Genomic DNA, 21,185 nt, shown 5'->3' with positions numbered 1-21,185 from the left:
CTGTGACACAGAGAGATTAGGGTAAAGGGGAAGATACCTGAAAATTGGGTGGGGATACTTTTCATGAGCAGATGTCCTGTTCATGGAAGTTGCCTTTTTAATTACACATGCTTAGTTCTGGATCTAATTCAACTGCAAATGTGCAGAGTTGAGAAAAGGAAATGGTGCAAAATGAATATCTTTTACTAAAGATCCCCTTAAAGCAGGAATGGCCCACATTTTAAAGCTTTGGGTAAAAGGAGCTGACCCTTTAGCATCTAATTGCTCTAGGGCTGATTTATTAAAAGTGCTAGCATTGTTTTATGGAATATTTAATTGACTCTAGAATTACAAAAAATAAAAACCCTATTCAAAACATGAATAGGCTCACAAGTATAAGATCAAATCGTCTCAGGGGTTTGATTGGTCTGTGGACTGTCAATTTGACTGTCCCTGTCTTGGAGAATTCAGTATGTGGCTCACGTTAAGGTGTATTTGGAATAATTGACTATTCATCTGTTTATTTTGAAATAGACATGTCTCTTGATGAGGCAACAACATGAAGCAGCAGCTTTAAACGCTGTTCAGAGACTGGAATGGCAGCTTAAACTACAAGAACTTGATCCTGCAACTTATAAATCCATCAGCATTTATGAAATTCAGGAATTCTATGTTCCTCTTGTAGATGTCAATGATGACTTTGAATTGACGCCTATATGACTGCTAGCATCTCTTTACTGTCTGTTACAGCTCAACGTTGTGAAATATATATGTAATTTGTTTAAAAATATAGCACCAATGTGGAATACAGCCTTTTTCAATATTCCATATATAACATCAAAATGCTTCACAAAATCTCATTCAATGTTGTAAATGTGCATACCATTTATTACAAATGGTATTTATTTTAGATCCTAGGTCCAAAAAGCATCTTCCCAACAGAGCTATTTATGTACACACAAAAAATCTTTCACTGAAGTTTTAACAGCGCTGGCAGCTGTTATAAAAAAAATCCACGGAAAAGCACTTGCTATTTTATGTTCACTTTAATGATTTTTATTAAACTTAAACTCCTACAAAAAATAAAACATCAAGCTGTGGGAAATATTACACGCTTGTGGGAATGTGGGGAGTGAGGGTCTATTCATCTTATATAATTTATAGGTTAACTGTACAGTTTTCTTTTTGGAAAAGATGTAATATTGTTTTCATTTTTTAAAATAACTTATTTTATACATATTGCGCAAATGTAAATAATCTTGTATTTAACGTTCAACCCTGTATAAAAATAGATATTTTAATTGTAAAACTGTTTTGTCTAATGTTTTATTGGACCAAAGTTGTTGTTTATTACGTGTAGTGTATAGGCAATTTTCTTTTAAAAGGCATGTATTTGATTTAGCTATTTGTTCCATCACCATAACTGTTTAAGATTTGAGACTGAGTGGTATTGCATGCTAGCTCAGTTTAAGTTTTTCCCTACTGTGTGGTACCTAAATGATTGCAACATACGGTGCCAATCCACCAAGCACTGCTTCTGTACAGCATCCATTCATTCAGAGGAATTTGCATGAGTGTCCCTTTCAGTGTGGTTTGCAGCAGTGCTTAATGGATTACACTTTGACTTCCTAGAGCCATTTGTCTTTTGCTATGCTGCTGTAATGCCATGACTATGACTTACTATGAAGAGTATTATGTTTAAAATCTTAAAGATTATAAATCTACTCTTACATTGTGGTCTCAAAACAAGCCTTTTAGTGTCCTGCTTCTCCCTTCCAAATGCCTCTCGATGAAAAATTGTACATTGTCTATTTTAATATTTACCTATTAAAGCATATGTAAATAGTTGTAAATACAATGTTTAATAAATTCTATTGGTCATGCTAACAGATGGTTGAATCCTTGTGATGGTGAAATTTTCATTCTTGAAGTTTTATACACTTTGACAAAAATAAATATTTGAAAGTTCCATGATAAGATTGTAGTTTTATATTCTGACCAATTCTCCATTTTTTTGAAGAACTGACTAATAATATAATGTTCTTATTGTACTATTAGAATGACTGCCATTATGATTGGGTATAGGTTATGTAGAGGGAGGGATTCTGGATGTACCTAGGGAGACCTGGATCCAAATCCTCAGTCACTGTGTCTCAGCTTAGGCCTATCTGAGCTCCTGGAAGGAACTCTGTTAAGATGTCCCAGAAGAGTATTAAAATACATTTCCCAATGTGTCCTTTCCCTGTTGGTAATGGTCAGACCACTCCACTATAAGGGGGTTTGCTCATGCTAAACTTGTCACAAAGTTTAGTGTTTTATTTTCCCTAGTGTGAATGAATAACAAACACAAAATTAACCGTCCTTTGTAAAGTTAATGGGAACATTGAGAAGCCCTAGTGCCTTTGGATGGGAGGAGGTGAAGAGGGGCATTTTTTGCTTCCAAATTAGAGGCTCTTTGCCATCTACTCAAGGGAAGCTCATGAAAACTGAGTCGATCCCTGTCTGCATAGGCTCTTTCATCTACAGAAATCTGTCCCTTAGTCATGCCAAAAGTGTGACTAATGTTTCAAGAGTGTGACACAGAACATTGGAAATAGTTAGATTGATGGATTAAGAACATAAAGAGAGCCTTGTTGAACTAGATTGAGATCCATCTCACACAGCGTCCTGTTTTAAAGTAAGGCCAGTCAGATCCCTCTGTGAAGCCTTCCTTATTCTTTGTCTCTGGCACGGTCTATTCCAAAGGTAGAATAACTCCGAACAAGGACTTCAATTTGGCTGCTATGCTGATTGCTGTTGATAGCTATGTGATGAACTACTATTTCTTGCTATTTTTGTTTTAAACTAATCAAAGAACTTTCTAAGCAGTGTAGAAATTGTAGATGGAGCATAACTAAACTAATGTGGTCATTATGCATTTTTGCTGCATGTAGAGGGGATCTGGTTGTAGCATCCAAGTGTATAAACATGTCAAAATTCATATACAGTGGTGCTTCACTAGACAAATTTAATTCGTTCCACAGGTCTATTCTTATAACGAAAAATTTGTCTAGCGAATCCCATAGGAATGCATTGGAATTTTTTTTAAAAAAATTGCCCATAGGAACGCATTAATTGAATTTCAATGCATTCCTATGGGAAACCGCGATTCGCTAGACGAATTTTTCGCAAAACGAATTTGTCTAGCGAGGCAACCTCCGCTAGAAAAATCCTTTCTTTAAGCGAAAATTTTGTCTTACGGGGCGTTTGTTAAGCGAGGCACCACTGTATGTGGAATATTCACACAGGATGCTTGTATTAATTCAGAAGATAACCCAGCAAAATAGACACACAGATTCTTCATTCTCCTATTGCTGATTAAAATGGGATAAGCACAGAAGCAGCAAAGTGGCACAAAGTTTCCCAGCGGGTTTTTGTGCTTTGGCACATCGTTTACTCCCAGAGAAATGGTGTTTGGCATATACATGCCACTGGCAAAACACTAAGCTGAAACTTTGCTAGGAACTTCTGTTTCCCATGGACAGTATTCAACTATCATGTCCTAACAACACAAGAATTCCGGTTTCCACAACAGGACTTTACACCTTCTCCTCACACTTTCCCTGAACCTTCCCTATATCTGCTCCATAGAGTTGGGGGGACTCCTAGAACAAATTGGGGGTGGAATTAAGGTAGGAGAGGGAGAAAACATTCTGTGGCACAAGCAGAAATCCTTGCACTTAAAGGATGTTCACATAGCACTACATTGGACACAACTCTACATGTTTATTCACCATGGGGGTGTTCTTGACGTTCAGGTTTGAAAAGGATGTTGTTGCTGTTTAGAGAGTATGATGGGCCAATAATTGCACATTGCTGGCTCTCTGAGTAAGCACTATATAATATTCTATATAGTTCCTTGGGACTTCGCTCTAAAGTAAGGAATGTAAACAGTTCCCTGGGGCATCCAACAACATCAAATTTCAAGAGGCACCATCATGCACATTCTTGTATATATATGCCCTGTATGCAGGAAATGGATGCCTTTTCCCTCCCTTTTCCGCATAGTGTGGGAGGGAATGAGTTTAGTGCGGTTGTGCCACCATGCTTAAAATGCACATGTGGAGCTTGGAGTCCACAAGAAAATAATAGACACTGCCCCGCCTCTCCTCTTCAGTCACACAAGCAAGTAAAGTAGCATTTGATAAGAGGTTGGGTGGACAAAGCTTTAGTAGCAACTGGTGAAAGCTATAGTAGAAGCTGCCCAGTCTCAATAATGCAGAAAACCTAGCCAGCAGACGATAAGGATACTGCTACAAAGGACTGTGTGGCAAACTTGTTCAAAGCTAACAAACCAGGTATTCTTTTTCTTTTTATCTCTCCCCAGACTCCTGTGTGTTTAATACCTTTATGGCAGGCAGAAATTCAGGAACTTCACTTGCTGAATTTTTGCCTCCCATGTTAAAAGAAAGGCCTAGCACCCACTTACTTATCATTGTACAAATTACTGGTGTTAGATGCACTGAGCTCTAATAGAGACAATTATTTTACATCTACGGAGCAAATATTGTTGGCCTGTTCCCGTTTATTTTTATTTTGTCTTTAGGATATGGTTTTATTTACACATATATGCAACCAGAGCATTGCATGGAGGGGGTTGGTCTGTTCCCATTTACGTATATCAAACTTCTATGTACATACTCTGCATTGTGTATGTGTAAATATTAATAGGAATGTGAATTGGATTCAACATTTCTTGTCATGATTCAACAAATGAAGCTTTCACTGCCTTATTTTCATGCTGGAAGAAACATCTACAGAATTTTACAGCTGCTACCCTGTTTCTCCCAAAATAAGACATAGCCATAAAATAAGCTGTAGCAGGATTTTTAAGCATTCAAGGAATATAAGCCATACCCTGAAAATAAGACATAGTGATAGGCGCAGCAGCAATGCCGGCTGCGGCAGGAGGAGGAGGAAAAATATAAGACATCTGCTGAAAATAAGCCATAGTGGGGGTTTTTGAGGAAAAATAAATATAAGACGGTGTCTTATTTTTGGAGAAACACGGCATTATACATAGGAAACATCCTGTGATGGGGAGAAATGGTGGTAACCTCATCTTCATTTCAAGTTGTGTTCTAGGGTTCCTTTTCCTTCATACTTCTGACACTTTCTTACCTGTCCCAGATGGGATTAAAGAAACCACCCACCTCCCAGGGCACATTTATTTTCATGCACCCTCAGTATGACTCATGGGATGCTTTTCCTCATTTGCAGAGTGAAGAATTCCCCCCCCCCTTCCTTCCCTTTTGCAGTCTTTCTTAAATAGAAAGCCAAAATGTTTTTTTCCAGCGAATCTGTTTGACCCAATAGGACAGGCATCCCCAAACTCGGCCCTCCAGATGTTCTGGGACTACAGTTCCCACCATCCCTGACCACTGGTCCTGTTAGCTAGGGATGATGGGATTTGTAGTCCCAAAACATCTGGAAGGCCGAGTTTGGGGATGCCTGCACTAGGACTTCAATCCTATGAACATTTGGGAGTAAGCCCCACTGAAAATGAGGAAATACTATGAAGGTTGATTGCCTCTTAACATGCTTTAACTAGCCACAAATGAAGTAAGAGAATGTGTGAGAAAGCATTGGTATACTCTTTCAAAGTATACTTATGGATAAAATGGGACCTATTGGAGTTTAATGGTGTTGCAAGGCCACATTTTGAATTCTAATGATTAGGGTTTAAATATTTCAAGCTGTTTATGTAACATTTCAACATCCCCCAACCAATGGGGGCTAATCACCTGGGTCTTAGTTTTCCAGCTGGCACTTCATGCCTTGCCGAATATCTCTAAAAATCCACACACTTGATGTCGCTTAATCTTACAGGCTACTTCTTGACCCTGTTTTAACCACTCTCTTGTAGAAAACCCACAAGAACGTGGCAAATTTCTGCTCCACTCATCCATTATAGTATATGCTTATGAGTGAAGTGGGAAGTTTAGTCCATGCTAACACTCATGGTTAATCCCCATTAATAGCTTTTATGTTAGATAAAAGTTATGGTGGTAAACAATTTCTACCTGTAATTTGTAAATTTAATTTGTAATTAATTAATTGGAAATATTGAGGCAGAAATTAAATGACTTTCATATAATCGGATTAACAAAGGTGTGTCCTCAATAAGAATTGCATCTCAATGGTAATTTTGGAACCACTGTCCTATACAGAAAGGATTGAAATACTTATGACTATGAATGAATCATGAACAAATCCATTAAATTACAGGTCTCTTCAACTTTTATACCCTTTCTTTCAACCTTTATTCTCTTCATTAATTTATAAAACTGGCTGGGAGCTGTACAGGAGACTGGTTGAATGTTGTATGAGCTTACTAATTATAAGAAACAGGGAGGGAGGCTGTTTCTGAAATAACTAGATCCAGATTACAGTGTAGCTGAAAGGGACAGAGATCTCACCATACTGAATTACATAAGAAACCTATGTTCTTGCCCATTTGCTAAGATCAGAAATGAGAGGTGTGTTATTGTGTACCTGTTGGCCAAAGAGGCTTCTGTCTTTTCTGTGCACAATTACTTAGGAATAAGGCACATTGACAGAATGTGCCTTATTCCTAAGTAATTGTGCACAGAAAATTACTTTTGAGCAAGCATGAATAGGACTGCACTGCACTGCACATAAACTTGCATCTTGCGAACCAGCCTATTATTTACATTCATGCCCAGATAGATCCTGAGAAGTGATTTCTCCTTGAAATGCTAGTAAATGCCCAAATGGGTTGTGAGCTAGTCTTATACAGGGGTCCCAAACTAAGGCCCAGGGGCCGGATGCGGCCCAATGGTCTGGGAATCAGCATGTTTTTACATGAGTAGAATGTGTCCTTTTATTTAAAATGCATCTCTGGGTTACTTGTGGGGCCTGCCTGGTGTTTTTACATGAGTAGAATGTGTCCTTTTATTTAAAATGTATCTCTGGGTTATTTGTGGGGCATAGGAATTCATTCATATATATTTTTCAAAATATAGTCCGGCCCCCCACAAGATCCGAGGGACAGTGGACCGGCCCCCTGCTGAAAAAGTTTGCTGACCCCTGGTCTTATACATGTTACATTGTTCATCTCTACCCTGTTTGTCCTTGGTCTTTTGTTTAAGGTGAATTCTGGAATGCTTCACATTTGGAATCTCTAGTTACTGGTGCCCATTGAAATTTGAAGGGTGGGAGGAAGACCAACAATAGGTAGAGCCAAAGCCAGTGAGGGGCAGAGCAAATTCTAATTTTGTCCCCATTCTCTTCCCGAGATCCTTGGCTCTACCTATTGTAGGTCTCCCTTCCTTCCTTCCTGCTGCCTGGACCTTGTGAGGTTTGTGTATTTACCTTTACCTTTTATTTCAAGCTCCAGCATTATGCATGTTTACTTGGGAGTACCGGTAGTTCCCAACGAGCCCAATCTGTGTGTGGCCTTTTCTGGATCTGCACTCTTACCACTCATACAAGTTCTCAAAGGGCTGCACACACCGCTTGGGCGTAAATTTAACGTTAATTCGGACGCCTATGCAATGCGCATGCGTGCTCCTGGCTCAAACCATCCCTTCGCTTCAAACCCCCCCATAAGACTACATCTCCCAAAATGCACCAAACCGAAAAAGGCAGGCGGGACCCGTTATATAAAAATAGGAAGAACAAGTGCGCAGACGCAGACTCCCTTCTCCGCTCCTCTTGGGAAGCTCGCTCCCTCAGCTACTACGACGGCCCCTCCCTGTGCGTCATGCGCGTGCGCTACCTAATTCCGGCCTCTGCCCTCGGTAGCCAAAGGGCTGCAAGAAACAGGCCGGAGAAGCGGGGGGAGGAGAAGAGAAGAGAAGGGCGTTCGCGCATGCGCCTCAAAACTGCCTCCTTCTGTTCGCTATACCCGACCTTGTAAGCGGGCGGCGACGGGATGGGGCGCGGAGCGGGGCCCGGATGAGGCCGGAGAGGAGCCAAGCTCAGCACAGCCGTCCTGCCAGCGACGGGCTCCCCACCCACCCGCTCAGGTCAGTGCTGGGGCCATGCTCATGCGCGTGAAGACTCCCCACCCGACCCGGGTTCTCCCTCACATCAGCTCCGTTGCCTCCGAGAAGGGGGCGAGGGAGGGAAATGCGGCCGAGGCTGTGGGAGAAGGGCATTGACTGAAGCGCTCTCTGCGTCGCGCATGCGCTAGTATGCCTGTGCAGCGCCCCCTAGCGCCTTGGGGCGCATTGTGACTGAGGCCCGGTTGGGTCTTAGGCTGCCACTCCCTTTTTCTCCTCCTCAGGATTACTGAATGGGGTGTTGGCATATTGGCACACCCTGCGGGTGAGGTGAAAACGATGCAAGCCACGTCGACATTATCAACCGCTTTGAGGGTTTTTTTTTTTGAGGGGGGGAGTTGCAATCAAGCGGTGTATAAATTTTATGAAATAAATACTCTGCAATAGGTGGTTCAGGTTGCAATCCTATGCACGCTTAACATGTTTAAAAGGCCGTTTGCTTGTAGTGGGGTTAACCTCTGAGTAAACGTGCGTTGTCTGAGTATCTTCCACTCACCATCATTCCCCCACCCACTTTTGCCCACCTAATGCTCACAGTGACTGTCCTGCCACTGTGGACTCTCTTAATGCATAAACATGCCCCTTTGAGACTATGGCAGGATGGTTAAAAGATAACTAATTAATGATGCTAAACTGCAGCCAGCCAGCCCCCATTCGCAAGCATCCTGGTTGTAGGGTCAAATAAACTTGTGAAATGGGAACACAGTGGCAACTATTGTGATTCAGGATACATTTATGTACAGTAATGGTTTTTCTTTGGGGGGGAGTAACTGTAGCAGTCTTCCATGTACCCTGACTTCAGATAGTTACGGTACTTAGATGTGCAAAAAATAAATGGGGATTTTTAAAAAAAATTACAGAAGCTCATTTATGTGTCAGCAGCCAAAAAGCACCCCGTGGCACTCCATGGTACAGCTGCCAAAGGGGAAAAGCCTAATCCCCTAATGCTATTTACCAAATCCAGCCCCTTAGGTATGTGCGGAATCGCTTCAACACAGTGCCACCAACTCACAACACAGAAATGGCCATAGTCAAAGGTATCAAAAGCTGCTGAGGGACCAAGCAAGAGCAAACAAGGTCTGGTCCTGCTTCTGAAAGACATCATCTATCAGGACACCCAGGGATGATTTTGTCCCCAAACAAGGCTCAAACCCAGACTGAAATGGGTCAGTATCATCAGCTTTCTCTAAGAGTGTCTGCCAGCCCCCTCTCAAGCACCTTACCCCCAAAGGGGATATTTGTGATAGGGTGGTACAGTAGTTGTCAAACACCTCGAGATCCAAGGAGGGCTTCTTTAGGAGCACTACTGCCTCCTTTGTGTATGTTTATAACATACTTTCCTTTCTGTATTTAATGAAAACCATAACATACCTGGATTAGTTGAAGAAAGAAATACTATGATATATTTTAAAAGATTTCTATATTTGTGTCTATGCTCGTAATTGTATTGGTCACACAGAATGCTTGTTATTAGCAACAGAGCAAATGCTAAAGATACCAGTGCACCTTGTAAAAGAGAAAGGGTTTAAAAAATACCTCTCTCTGAAATCCTGGAGAGCCACTGTCAGACAGGACTGTCCTCGTTCAGGCACAATTGGTCTGGCTTGGGAAAAGGCAGTTGCTTACCGGTATATCCTTCAGGAGCATGAAGAAATGAAGAACTCTAAGAATAGTTTCTTTTGGTATGTGTCCTGTTGGGTGTATTTATTAACACAAGGAATTATTTTAGCCACACAGAATGATCTCTGTATAGGTGGCTACAGTTTCCCTAAAGGTTTTGGAAGTGCTTCAAACTGTAGGCTGGTTATATATTTACCCGAGCTACATGGTTGCAGCTGCTCCATGGCTGGATCTTCTGCAACTCTGGTAATATTTGAGTAACAGAGGAAGATCAGTGCTGCAGACGGAGTGTTTAAATCAAGCTGTGTATATGTAAATACAGCTTGCATAATGCAAGCAACCCCATCCTGAAGATTGTTAAAGCACGCTAAAGCATTTTCAAACTTGCCTTCCTGGTTCACAGTGAAAGCTTTTCTTCCTCCAATCGGTGACTGATTTGGAAGTCCCATGTTCTGTGTTGTATCTCATATCTACATTGCTTGCTCTGTGCTAGTATACCGACCACTGCGATCAAAACAGATTTCATGTCCTGACTTTCAAGGAAGAGAAGGGGAAATATCATTTTTAAACTTCTCTTGTGATCAGAGAACCTTTGCTAAGCATCAGGCAAAAACTACCATTCTCCCCACTTCTCTTTCCTTTAGGAAAGGTTGGCAGGGAGCTTATTTGATTGCTTCTCCATAACAGTACTCCTTTGATGAGCTTTGGAGAAGATGACAGGGAAGGGGCAGGAACCTCATGACCATAATTTTTGGCTTTGCTGCCAAGGTCAGCCAAAAAATATGGACCTCTGCACAGGTGTCACAAAGTCAAATGCCTCCTCAAAGCTGTGGAAAGCAGTGATTTCCCCATTCATAGTTTTTTGTGTAATCCAGCCTGTTGTAGCCACAATTCAGTTTTAGATCCCACTGTCTTCAGTGGGAGATACATATGTGCTTAGTTCTCTCTCTGAATTTAATTTAATTGTTCATCCAGATAAGCTTTTTTCCCTTTTTTATTGAGGCAAACATGCTGCCAGATTTGAGCATGTGTGGAGACATGATATTAGCTGTGGCTCAGCAACTGAGGAATCTGTAATAAGAGTTTCCCAGAACATTTCAACACCAGAGAGAGCAGAACTGTTCAGTGTTTGTTATTTGACTTTGAAATAAACTTATGATAAAGGTTATACTGTGTCTGAATGTTTGCTAATAAACTGCATAAAAAGCAAATTGTGTATGGACTTGGAAGAGTTGCAGCTGTGCTGTTAACAAAATTGGAACCTGACATGGGTCAAATCAGGTTTGTTTATGATACATAGATTCTTTGTATTCCTTCCCTTTGACCAACTTACAGTTAAAGGCACCTTATGGACACTTTTCTAGTTTTTAGTCATTCAAGGTCAGTGGGACTGCTCAGGGCAAAGTGATTTAAGTTTTGACTCATGAAGCTCAATTCGGTGCATATTTACTAAGTCTAATTCTGTTCAGTTATGTCTAGGATTGCAGCCTTAGCTGAGAAAACTTCAATTCTGAAATGCAAGGCTATGTTTTCAGAATGAGACATCTTCTGATTAGGTAGAAGTAGCTGTTTGATTCAGGGCCAAAACTGCATGAGAGACATGGCATCTATGATGGGATCTCCCATTTTTAATTTTTATTTTGAAGTAATTTTAAGGGGATTCAATTTTGGTTGGAACAGTGATGTGGAAGGAGAGAGAGATAAACTCCATGGCTTCATACTCCTTCCTTATCTAAATCTCCAAGGTGTTGCATCACTGGTGGTTTGGCGCTTGCTTTTGGCTGTGCAACTTAATTGGAGGACCTTCGTAAGACTTTCATTAGCAATAGTAGGCAACAGAATGATTCACATGGGAGTTACGAGTTGTCCTGATAATTTGTATGCTATGATTCTGGTTTAGAAATAATAACATGTTCTACCAGTGTATAGTCTACACATGATAAAAACTTTAGCTCTGAGAGAGAACAGAGTGTTCTTTACATAACTGCAAGTCAGTCTGACGGCAAGGATAGCTAAGGCAAGAGATTCAAACAAGGCTTATAGTTTTGCCCTAAGACAATCCCCAGGCTCTGTGAGGGAAATAAACAATGTGCATGCAGGAAATTGGCACAGACATACTTTAAACTAGTGTACTGTTATAATGCTTGTTTTAGGCTCACCTCCTGTTCCAATATAAAGAATTTTGCCCTCAGAATTGACATAAAAGGGGAGAGATGATGAGCTAATAGGAGTATAGGGCAAGAACTAGTGTCCAGGGAGAAAAGAAAGTATGAAGAGTAGTAGGGTGGGGGATCTTGAAATTGCTAAGATTTATTGAGATTAGCAGACCTCTTTGAAAGGGTTCCCTCTTCTGCATTGAATTTTGAACTTCAGGTCCCTTTGTTTAAAGTCCTGACTTTAGAAATCATTAGATAATACTTCATCTCTTGCAAAAAAAGTGCACTTGTGAGGCTGAGGATGACTGGTGAATTTTCCATCTGATGTACGTCATGCCAACATCACATTAACCATGCTGTCCTGTGATAACATTGTATTGCATTGTGTGTATTGCTTTCTTTAAAGTACTTGTACTCTGCCTTTCCAGGCTTGTGGAAGGCAGCACACAATTAAAAAAATTAAATACATAACAGGGCTAACAGGATAGAGTAGTCAAACTTAAAAATAGCACAGTTTGCTTCAGGTCGAAAGTGGATGTCAGATTTCTCCATCTGATCCTTAATCCTTTTGCTGTAATAGACTTCTACAGGAAAGTCCATTACTGATTAAAGTTTCTACTTCGATGACATAGATTAGAAGATATAATTTGGAATGAAAAAACCCTAGGTTGCAGAAGTCGTTTTCCAAAATAGCCATTGTCATTCACCTCCTGTCTCATGAACCATGGCATCTGCATCCATAAAATTATGCCAAACTGTAAGCTTTAAAATGTTTCCACGGTAGCCTCTGCTCTGTTATTTGACATATACAATGCCACTAAAAACCAAAATATGTAGAAGAGAATCAGAAACTTGGGGGTGTACACTCCAAAATAAGCTTTGGGCCACTAGTAGAAAGTTCCCAGTGAGGTAGCATTGAATTGCATCTCTCTCTGTATCTGTTTGGGTACATACCAATCATAGCCAAAATAAACAAAATACTGGACTGAACTTGACTTAACAAATTATGAAAATTGAAATTGTACTTCATGATTGCAGTTGAATTTCATATTTCTAAACTTGAACCTGAATGTATGTAGTTATAGGTAGGTAGCCGTGTTGGTCTGCCATAGTCGAAACAAAATAAAAAAATTCCTTCCAGTAGCACCTTAGAGACCAACAAAGTTTGTCATTGGTATGAGCTTTCGTGTGCATGCACACTTCTTCAGATATACTGAAACAGAAGTCACCAGACCCTTATATATACCGTAGTGAGAGGGTGGGGAGGGGTATTACTCAGAAGGGTGGTAGGAATGGGTGATAGGTGTGGTAAACCTATGAATGGTGTGGTAAACCTATGAATGATAGGTGTGGTAAACCTATGAATGGTGAATGTATGTGATATCATGAGTAGTCCTGTTTATATCATGTGATGAATTCTTTTTGAAATTGAGTGTAATACATATAGAGCTGTATTGAAAGCAGTTTCTTTCACTATAATAGTATTTTGCAGTGACAAAAATACTATGTGTTCTTTTTATTGCAGGCATAATGGATAGGTAACAGGATATTGTTCTGCTGTGGTGCCAGAGAGTAAGAATGACGGAGTGCTTCCTGCCTCCCACCAGCAGCCCCAGTGAACACCGCAGAGTAGAACATGGCGGGAGTCTTGCTCGGACCCCAAGCTCTGAAGAAATCAGCCCAACAAAATTCCCTGGCTTGTATCGAACTGGCGAGCCATCACCACCTCACGACAGCCTGCATGAGCCTCCAGATATTGTGTCTGATGATGAGAAAGAACATGGGAAGAAGAAGGGAAAATTTAAAAAGAAGGAGAAAAGAAGTAGGTAGTCCTTCTCTTCCAATCTGTGTGCTACTAGTGTGCTTTTTAGTATTTACGGTTTATTTTTCATGACTCAATACTTGTGTGCATGTGTTTTAATGTACAGCACGATCACATCTTATGCACAGTTAACAAGTGTGATTTCAGCCTTGCGCAGTTGAAAGCAAGCCAGTTGAAATTGCGCAAATAAATTGCACACGTAAAAGCTCCTTTTGCGCTGGGTTTTCCCAGTGCGGAAAGAGCTTTTAAGCTCTCCATCTCGCTTACCAGGCACGTCCTGCTCAGTGCGCAAGCTCTGGGGTGCTCTTGCAAGATCTTGTGGGAATGTGGATGCCCCCACCAAATCTCATGAGAGCATCTCAGAGACCACAAGCTGAGCATGTGTTGCCTGCTAAGCAAGCCAAAGAGCTCAAAAGGTCACTGCCTTCCTTGGTATAAGGTCCACTTGGCACATTGGCTCGAGAAGGTAGGTATGGTCACACAGTGACAGTTTCGAGGGGGTGATCTGAGTATATGTGCCATCCCCAGAGTGTAACCCCTGTGCAAGATGTGATTATACTGCAGTCCTTTATATAATTTATTCATTTAGTTATCAATGTGTGGCACCACAAGTGTAAATGTATTTCATAAGTGTTATAGTTTTGTTTTTGTTTTTTAGTATGTAAATGTTTTCTAAGGCATAAGGTGCTATAAAATCTGTGCTAATTCTAACCAAATGTTTTGGTATGTGATGCCTTCCTATCCATCAGAGTCTTAAGATTATTTATAAATCTGCAGCAGTGACATCATGGCTGTGTATCGACTATCATATCTCATAATTAACTGAGGTATTAACAAGCCTCATGGAGCCACCTCAGTCCTTCCCTATGATCCAGGAAATAAGCCTGGAATTCTCAGTTAACCTATAGTTTCCTGCTAGGTTTGTACCTGGGAAACTATGGTTAACAAATTCCAAACAAGCCAGGATATTAAGCCAACTTTAAACAGTGCCTTAGTATTCCTTGCTTGTTTGTAAGCGTTAAGTGTAGTTTCCTTGTTTGGAAACAATGGGAAACCCTTGTTAATTGAAACTTGTTGACTTACTTGCCTGCTCATGCAAAGGGAGGAGCGAAACAGCTCTCTGCAAGTGTACGATACTCATTCATATCTTGGCTTCTTAAGCTAAAAAAAATTACAGTCTGAAGCTAATGCCAGCACCTTAAAACAGGTGGGGAACCTTTTTCAGCCCTAGGGCTGGATCAGAAATTGGGCCACCCCTCCATGGGCCTCTTCTTAAAGTGGTTGGGGCAGATCAGCTTATTGGTTCTAAGAGCCCCTTTGAAGTTGTTCATTTGCAGGTGCAGTTTGGTATGAAACCTTGCTTGCAAATGGGCATTTTTCCTTGGCATTTGCATGTGCAAATGATTAAATGATTAAATATTGCAAGGGGGAGATAGCAGCAATGTCTTCTCCCAGCCCTGTGCATACTGTGGCCACTACTGTCATCCAACCTGCCTTCTTTTGTGTTTAATGTGTAGATAACTAAAGACTGATGAATTAGAACCATAGAATCACAGAGTTGGAAGAGACCACAAGGGCCATCCAGTCCAACCCCCTGCCAAGCAGGAAACACCATCAAAGCATTCTTGACATATGCCTGTCAAGCCTCTGCTTAAAGACCTCCAAAGAAGGAGACCCCACCACACTCCTTGGTAGCAAATTCCACTGCCGAACAGATCTTACTGTCAGGAAGTTCTTCCTAATGTTTAGGTGGAATCTTCTTTCTTGTAGTTTGAATCCATTGCTCCGTGTCCGCTGCTCTGGAGCAGCAGAAAACAATCTTTCTCCCTCCTCTATATTGATCTTCTGTTCATTTAAAATTGTTGACATTAATTTCTCTCTTGCTTGGTTTCTGTTGTGACAGATTCATGTATTGTCTAGCTATCTGAAAATAAATTTATTGCCAAAAAAATGGCAGTAAAATCTCCAAAGACAACTGTTTTCTAAGCCTTGTCCAAAAGTTCTGAAATTGCTTCTCTAATTGTATTGGGACTTATGGCTTTTGGCATTTTTATCCACATCCACTGTTTCAGTGCTAATTCTACTACTATCTGTTCTTCTACAGTACCATAGCTGTCAGAATAGCTGCTTGATAATACATTTTTTAGGGATTGCTAGTCCTCCGTTTTTTGTATTTTGGGGTATCTTTGATTGCAAGACACATTGGTTAATCAAAGTTTGAATTCTTTGAAAAGTTACATTTTATCTTGGTGCCTTGATCCATGGTGAACATTCTGTTCTGTACTGTGATGCTGTTATATTTTTGTGTATACAGAAGTATCAGCAGGCATTCAGAAAAGCTCAAGATGCTTAGCTTCAAATTATGGGTCTAATATTTCAATAGCTGTTTATTTATTAAATATTTTAAACAAATATGAGAGCCCAGAATTTCAGACTTCAAGTGGTTTTTCCCCTTCTTATTTCCATTCTTATTTGCTTGCTGGTTTTTGAAGTAATGTGAAGAATTAGAGTTTCTTAGAGCAGAAGGCTATGAATGTTTGCTTGGAAATAAATCCCACCATGTTCGGTGGCGCTTACTGCAAAGTAAGTGTGCATCCCTAGGTCATTTTGGATTTTATTTTTAGTGCAGGGCTGCAACTGTTGGGTCAAGGCTTGGTTACTCTCAGTCCTAGGGCTTAGCACAGGGGTCCCCAAACTAACCCGGGGGCCGGATGCGGCCCAATCGCCTTCTAAATCCGGCCCGCAGATGGTCCAGGAATCAGCATGTTTTTACATGAGTAGAATGTGTCCTTTGATTTAAAATGCATCTCTGGGTTATTTGTGCGGCATAGGAATTCGTTCATTTTTATTTCCCCCCCCCCCCAAAATATAGTCCGGTCCCACCAAAAGGTCTGAGGGACAGTGGACCAGTCCCCTGCTGAAAAAGTTTGCTGTCCCCTGTGGCAGAAGGCAAGAGATAAAGAAAACTGATTTGTAGAAAGGATTTGGGACATACAGTTGAGCTAAAGGAAGAGGTTAAATAGAGATGTGATATAGTGGAATACTTGCTGGAAACAAGGGCCATTGGTTCAATCAGGGATCTTTTAATCTGGGGGTGTTGGATCAGGTCTTTACTGTACTGAGGCAGTTCCCAAATTCCATCTTTAGTGAGACAATGGTAGGGTCTTCTCATAACAGAGAAGTTAAAAGTCAGAATTTGGGGTTTAGTAAATCATTTTTTTAAAAATCAAAGGCCGGAAAAACATGATTTTCTTCTTCACTGAACATTTTTTTAAAAGGCTGTACCATGGCAGTCTATTTATGGGCCATATATTCTAGTTCCAAGTTGATCCACATCTGTGGATACGGAGCTCTTACCCCCACTTTGGTAGCATGCCATTCATGCTGGAATATCACTTCAGCGCTCTAGCATAGTGGGTCTGCGTAACTCACCCAGGGCACCATTCACATAAAAACTACCATAAATATATCAACATTTTCAATAGTAGGGTGCACGGCTTGGCTTTTGAAAAACAGGGGGTCCACAATACTTAGCTAATTGGGAACCAATGCTCTAGCAGGTTCTCCATCAAATTTAGTTCAGGGTTTTTTTTAGCCCTTTCCTCCTCTGTCTTAGCATATGTGCTGCAATAAGTGATGGGTGTGTTTTAGATATTTATTTCCTTGTTCTTCCCTGCAGGTTAGGCAGGGCTAGTTGCAGAAGAGGTGTGGTTATTGGACTCCTGTGCATTTATTTCAGAGGCAGCAAAGTAAAGCACCTGATAATTTGCAGCAAAAGCTGTTTGTCTTATGGCTGTGGAATTGAACTCTCTTGTGCAGTTTACATAATCCAAATGGGCACTTGTAGTTAGTGATTTGTCAGGATGATTGGAATGACTTTGCAATGGAACTGAAAAGTAAGTTGTTGTTTTTTAGGGGTTGTGCCTACGTACGTTAATTTTTTACATTGTATAATATCTGGTTTGCTTAGAATATCTGGTCTAGCCTTTTTATTTCAAGCAGTTAACTTAGTGATTTTTGCAACGCAATCCACTTCTCATTGAAGTCAGTAGCAAAGCTCTCACTCATTTTAATGCAGCAGGATTGTATTATTTGTATTTTTTGCAGGTTGATTTTCAGGTGTGCTTGCAAAGATGTTGAACTGATGCCATGGCAGTGTGTTATATTCACTGCAAGAATACATATATTTTTGACATTCTAATTTTAATAATAATGATTCTATTAATTAATATTTATCATGAAAATAAAAAGATGCAAATTCAAGAAGTTCTAACTAATTTTCTATACTTTTTGCAAGTATATACAACTGTGTTATGATGCTTTTTAAATAACAAATGAAAGTTCAAAAATTATTTCCATTTATTAAGGAAATAATATCCATGAAAAATGTGTGTTGTTTGGATATTGTTTCTGCTTGCAGTGGTTATTAAATAATTTTATTAACTTCACTTTCATATAGCTCTTCTTCCAAGGAACCCAGGGCAGGACAGTATACATGCCCCACCTACACACAGACACAAACTAATCCTTATAATAACTTTGTTGAGGTAGGTTAGGCTAAGATATGGTTACCAGCCAAATGGCATCCATTAAATTTCCAAAGCTTAGTATGGATTTGAATCTGAGTCTTCCTGCTCATATTCTGCTTCTTATCTGCTAGACCCTCCTGGTGGTAATAGAGACTAGCAATAGCTCTTCTACTCATCTTGTTTAACAAACTCTTTTGCCAGCATATTGAGCTTTATATATGCACTCATTCATAAATTATCACATATCCCCGTTTGCCTGTTGGCCATCTTAGAAAATGGTAACCAAACTGGAAAATTCATGCAACAGGATGCAAGTGTCTACCCAAGTAAAATCACATAGGCCTGAATCATATACAAACTTCAAGATTCTCTGCACATTCTGCTTTTTTACAACAGTCTACAGCACATCCTGGAATATTGCTAAAGGTTTAGCATAAGCAGATATGTGCTGTTCATATCACTTTACAACATCAGTTCTGTATTGATTTTGATGTTACATTTTACTTTAGGAGGAAACAATGGAAAACATTAAGGTGCCAGTACTAAGTTTACTTTACCAGGGAATAACTCCACTGAACACAATGGGATATTCAAGCCTTGGCTTAGGCTTGCATTGCAAGTTGGAGTTAAACTTCAAACCGGACATTTTTGAATATTATTGTCAGCAGATAATCAAGTGATTCTGCTTGTGTATCCCTCCTGAAAAATGTGCATGGAGCTTTCATACCAGAATAATAATTTTTAAAATTCATATACATTCTTTAGGGGAAGAAAATACATCAGAATTGTCTCCAAGTCCTGCATAATTCTGCAAATATGTGTATGTAGCACATTATTGCTGAGCATTTTTCTGCCTTTTGGCTTTTCTAGGTAGATTATGCATTTGATATTTTCCCTCCTTCATGTCTTCCTTTTTCTCTTTAACAGCGGAAGGCTATGCAGCCTTCCAGGAAGACAGCTCTGGGGATGAAGCTGAAAGCCCCTCCAAGTTAAAGCGCTCCAAAGGGATCCACGTTTTCAAGAAGCCAAGTTTTTCCAAAAAGAAGGAAAAAGATTTTAAGATAAAAGAAAAACCCAAAGATGAAAAACATAAAGAGGACAAGCACAAGGAGGAAAAACATAAAGAGAAAAAATCTAAGGACTTGACAGCAGCGGATGTTGTGAAACAGTGGAAAGAGAAGAAGAAGAAAAAGAAGCCAGCTCAAGAGGCAGAGATACCGCAGGTGGATATTCCCAGGCCTCGCCCTGTGTTTGGTATCCCTTTGGCAGATGCAGCAGAAAGGACCATGTTGTATGATGGCATCCGCCTGCCAGCAGTTTTCCGGGAATGTATAGATTACGTAGAGAAATATGGCATGAAATGCGAAGGCATCTACAGAGTTTCAGGTATAGTGGCCCAACTGAAGGTAGCTTTCTTCTGCTTTGCTTCCTGTCTTTTGACCCAAAGGGCATGATGGGGTTCTCCACCTTCACATTGCCCAAAACTTAATGTGACTTTGTAAATGCCTGCAACTTCCTAAAACCAAATGTGTTTAGCTGCTGTTGAATTTAGGCTAGCTCTAAATTTAAGGCTGGAAGGATTGCTGATGAGCAGGTATAATTGAAAAATGATTTACCCTGCTTATACATATTAAAGTTCAAGAGGTTAAAGACACAATTCTATATATACATCTACCATTTGTGTTCAGTGGTGCTTGCTCCTGGGTAAATGTGCATTTTATTTATCTATTTAGTTCATAAAATTTATAAATTGCTTGGTTGTGGGTTGGTTTTTTTAATCAAGTTAAATATATTGCCACTGCAATTAAGGCTGCAAATTTTATGCCCAGTTTCCTAGAAGTAAGCCCTTTGAATTTGACTGGGTTTCCTTTTCAATGAACACATAAGATTATGCCGTAAGTTAGCAAATCTAGTCTTTTGCATTTGAGGGCACAGTGTCTTATCAGATCCATTTAAGTCATGCTTCCCTAGAGTGGCACTGATTTCCAAGCAGTTTCCTCAGCCATCTGCCACAACCTGCTTGCTGAGTACAGCAGTTGAAAAAAACAACAACATGGTTCAGTCTTTGTGACAGAAAGAGAAAATTGGCACATGGCACTTCCCAACTGCATTCCTCACAATGCTTGCTCTGGAGTAGTGACTTCAGTATGTATAATGGTATATAGTGGTGTAAGTAGCTTAAGGACTGTGAGAATATAACCTAATCAGATATGTTAAGAACCTTGCAGTTGTTTGCTATATATTTTTCATTATGTTGTATAAAAGATTCAGTGCTAGCAAGTAAAATAGTGATTTGTCAAGTGGCATACGGTGGGGAGAGAACATATTCTTCAGCTGTTTTTCCCTCCTACACTTCCATTTTGACTTTCTTCCAAATGGAATTTATACACAAAGTCCTCATTAGCTGGTATCTTGAAAAAACAGGGGAAATGTTGCAATAGCAGTTGAGGATTTAGCTTGGATTTGAAGAAAACACCCCGGTGGTAATGCCAAGATAATTAGCAGCCACAGTAGTTGTGTAACCCTTGATCCACATAAAAGTAACAATGATTCGAGTCATTTATTTAATTATACAGCTGTATTTTGAATTGTGAATGCCACCTGTGAGAGGCAACATGCCCGTGATCAAAATGCAATGCACGAGCTGTTTTGACAGGAACTGAAATGCAAATTCCAAGGCGGAATTTAAAGACAAAACTGCACAGGAAGTAAATATTTTGAAGAGATATTTAGTGCAAACATTGCACATTAGTGATACATAAATATGAAAGCATAGCCACACTTTTATTGACACTTATGTCACTATCTCTTGCAGAAGTATAATTTTCTGATCTTTGAGGTTCATAGGTTTATATCCTTTACTATGCCAGACCATGCTACAGTATGACTATGACAGTGTAAAGTGTCCTTCTCTGGGTAGTAGATATGGATACTGCTTGGAATTTAAACTCGAAAGGAAATTTGTGAAAGCATTGGAAAGTGTTCAAGCAAGTCTGAACAATGCAGAGAAGTA

At 40.1% G+C, this 21,185-nt stretch overlaps 2 protein-coding genes across 7 annotated transcripts in view; both read left to right on the top strand.

Moving 5' to 3' along the window:
* The window catches only part of ANKRD12 (ankyrin repeat domain 12), a 53,763-nt gene extending 51,807 nt beyond the window's left edge, over positions 1-1,956 (top strand). For all 5 annotated transcript variants that reach the window (XM_035124905.3, XM_088675337.1, XM_035124903.3 and 2 more), the window contains one exon: positions 514-1,956. In XM_035124905.3, coding sequence (XP_034980796.3) covers positions 514-699 — 186 coding nt within the window. In that variant the 3' untranslated portion in view covers positions 700-1,956. The remainder of the gene's footprint in view (positions 1-513) is intronic.
* A 5,930-nt stretch (positions 1,957-7,886) lies between these two features.
* The window catches only part of RALBP1 (ralA binding protein 1), a 29,107-nt gene continuing 15,808 nt past the window's right edge, over positions 7,887-21,185 (top strand). Inside the window, exons 1-3 of one of the 2 annotated variants that reach the window (XM_035124899.3) lie at positions 7,887-8,009; positions 13,347-13,643; positions 19,100-19,558. In XM_035124899.3, the coding sequence (XP_034980790.3) occupies positions 13,400-13,643; positions 19,100-19,558 (703 nt within the window). In that variant the 5' untranslated portion in view covers positions 7,887-8,009; positions 13,347-13,399. Of the gene's footprint in view, positions 8,010-13,346; positions 13,644-17,380; positions 17,540-19,099; positions 19,559-21,185 lie in introns of those variants that run through there. The other variant, XM_088675329.1, reaches the window with a different exon arrangement.

This window comes from Zootoca vivipara, chromosome 8, assembly GCF_965207765.1.
Source record: "Zootoca vivipara chromosome 8, rZooViv2.hap1.1, whole genome shotgun sequence".
Classification (NCBI taxonomy): Eukaryota; Metazoa; Chordata; class Lepidosauria; order Squamata; family Lacertidae; genus Zootoca; species Zootoca vivipara.
This window is presented reverse-complemented; position numbering and strand designations above follow the sequence as displayed.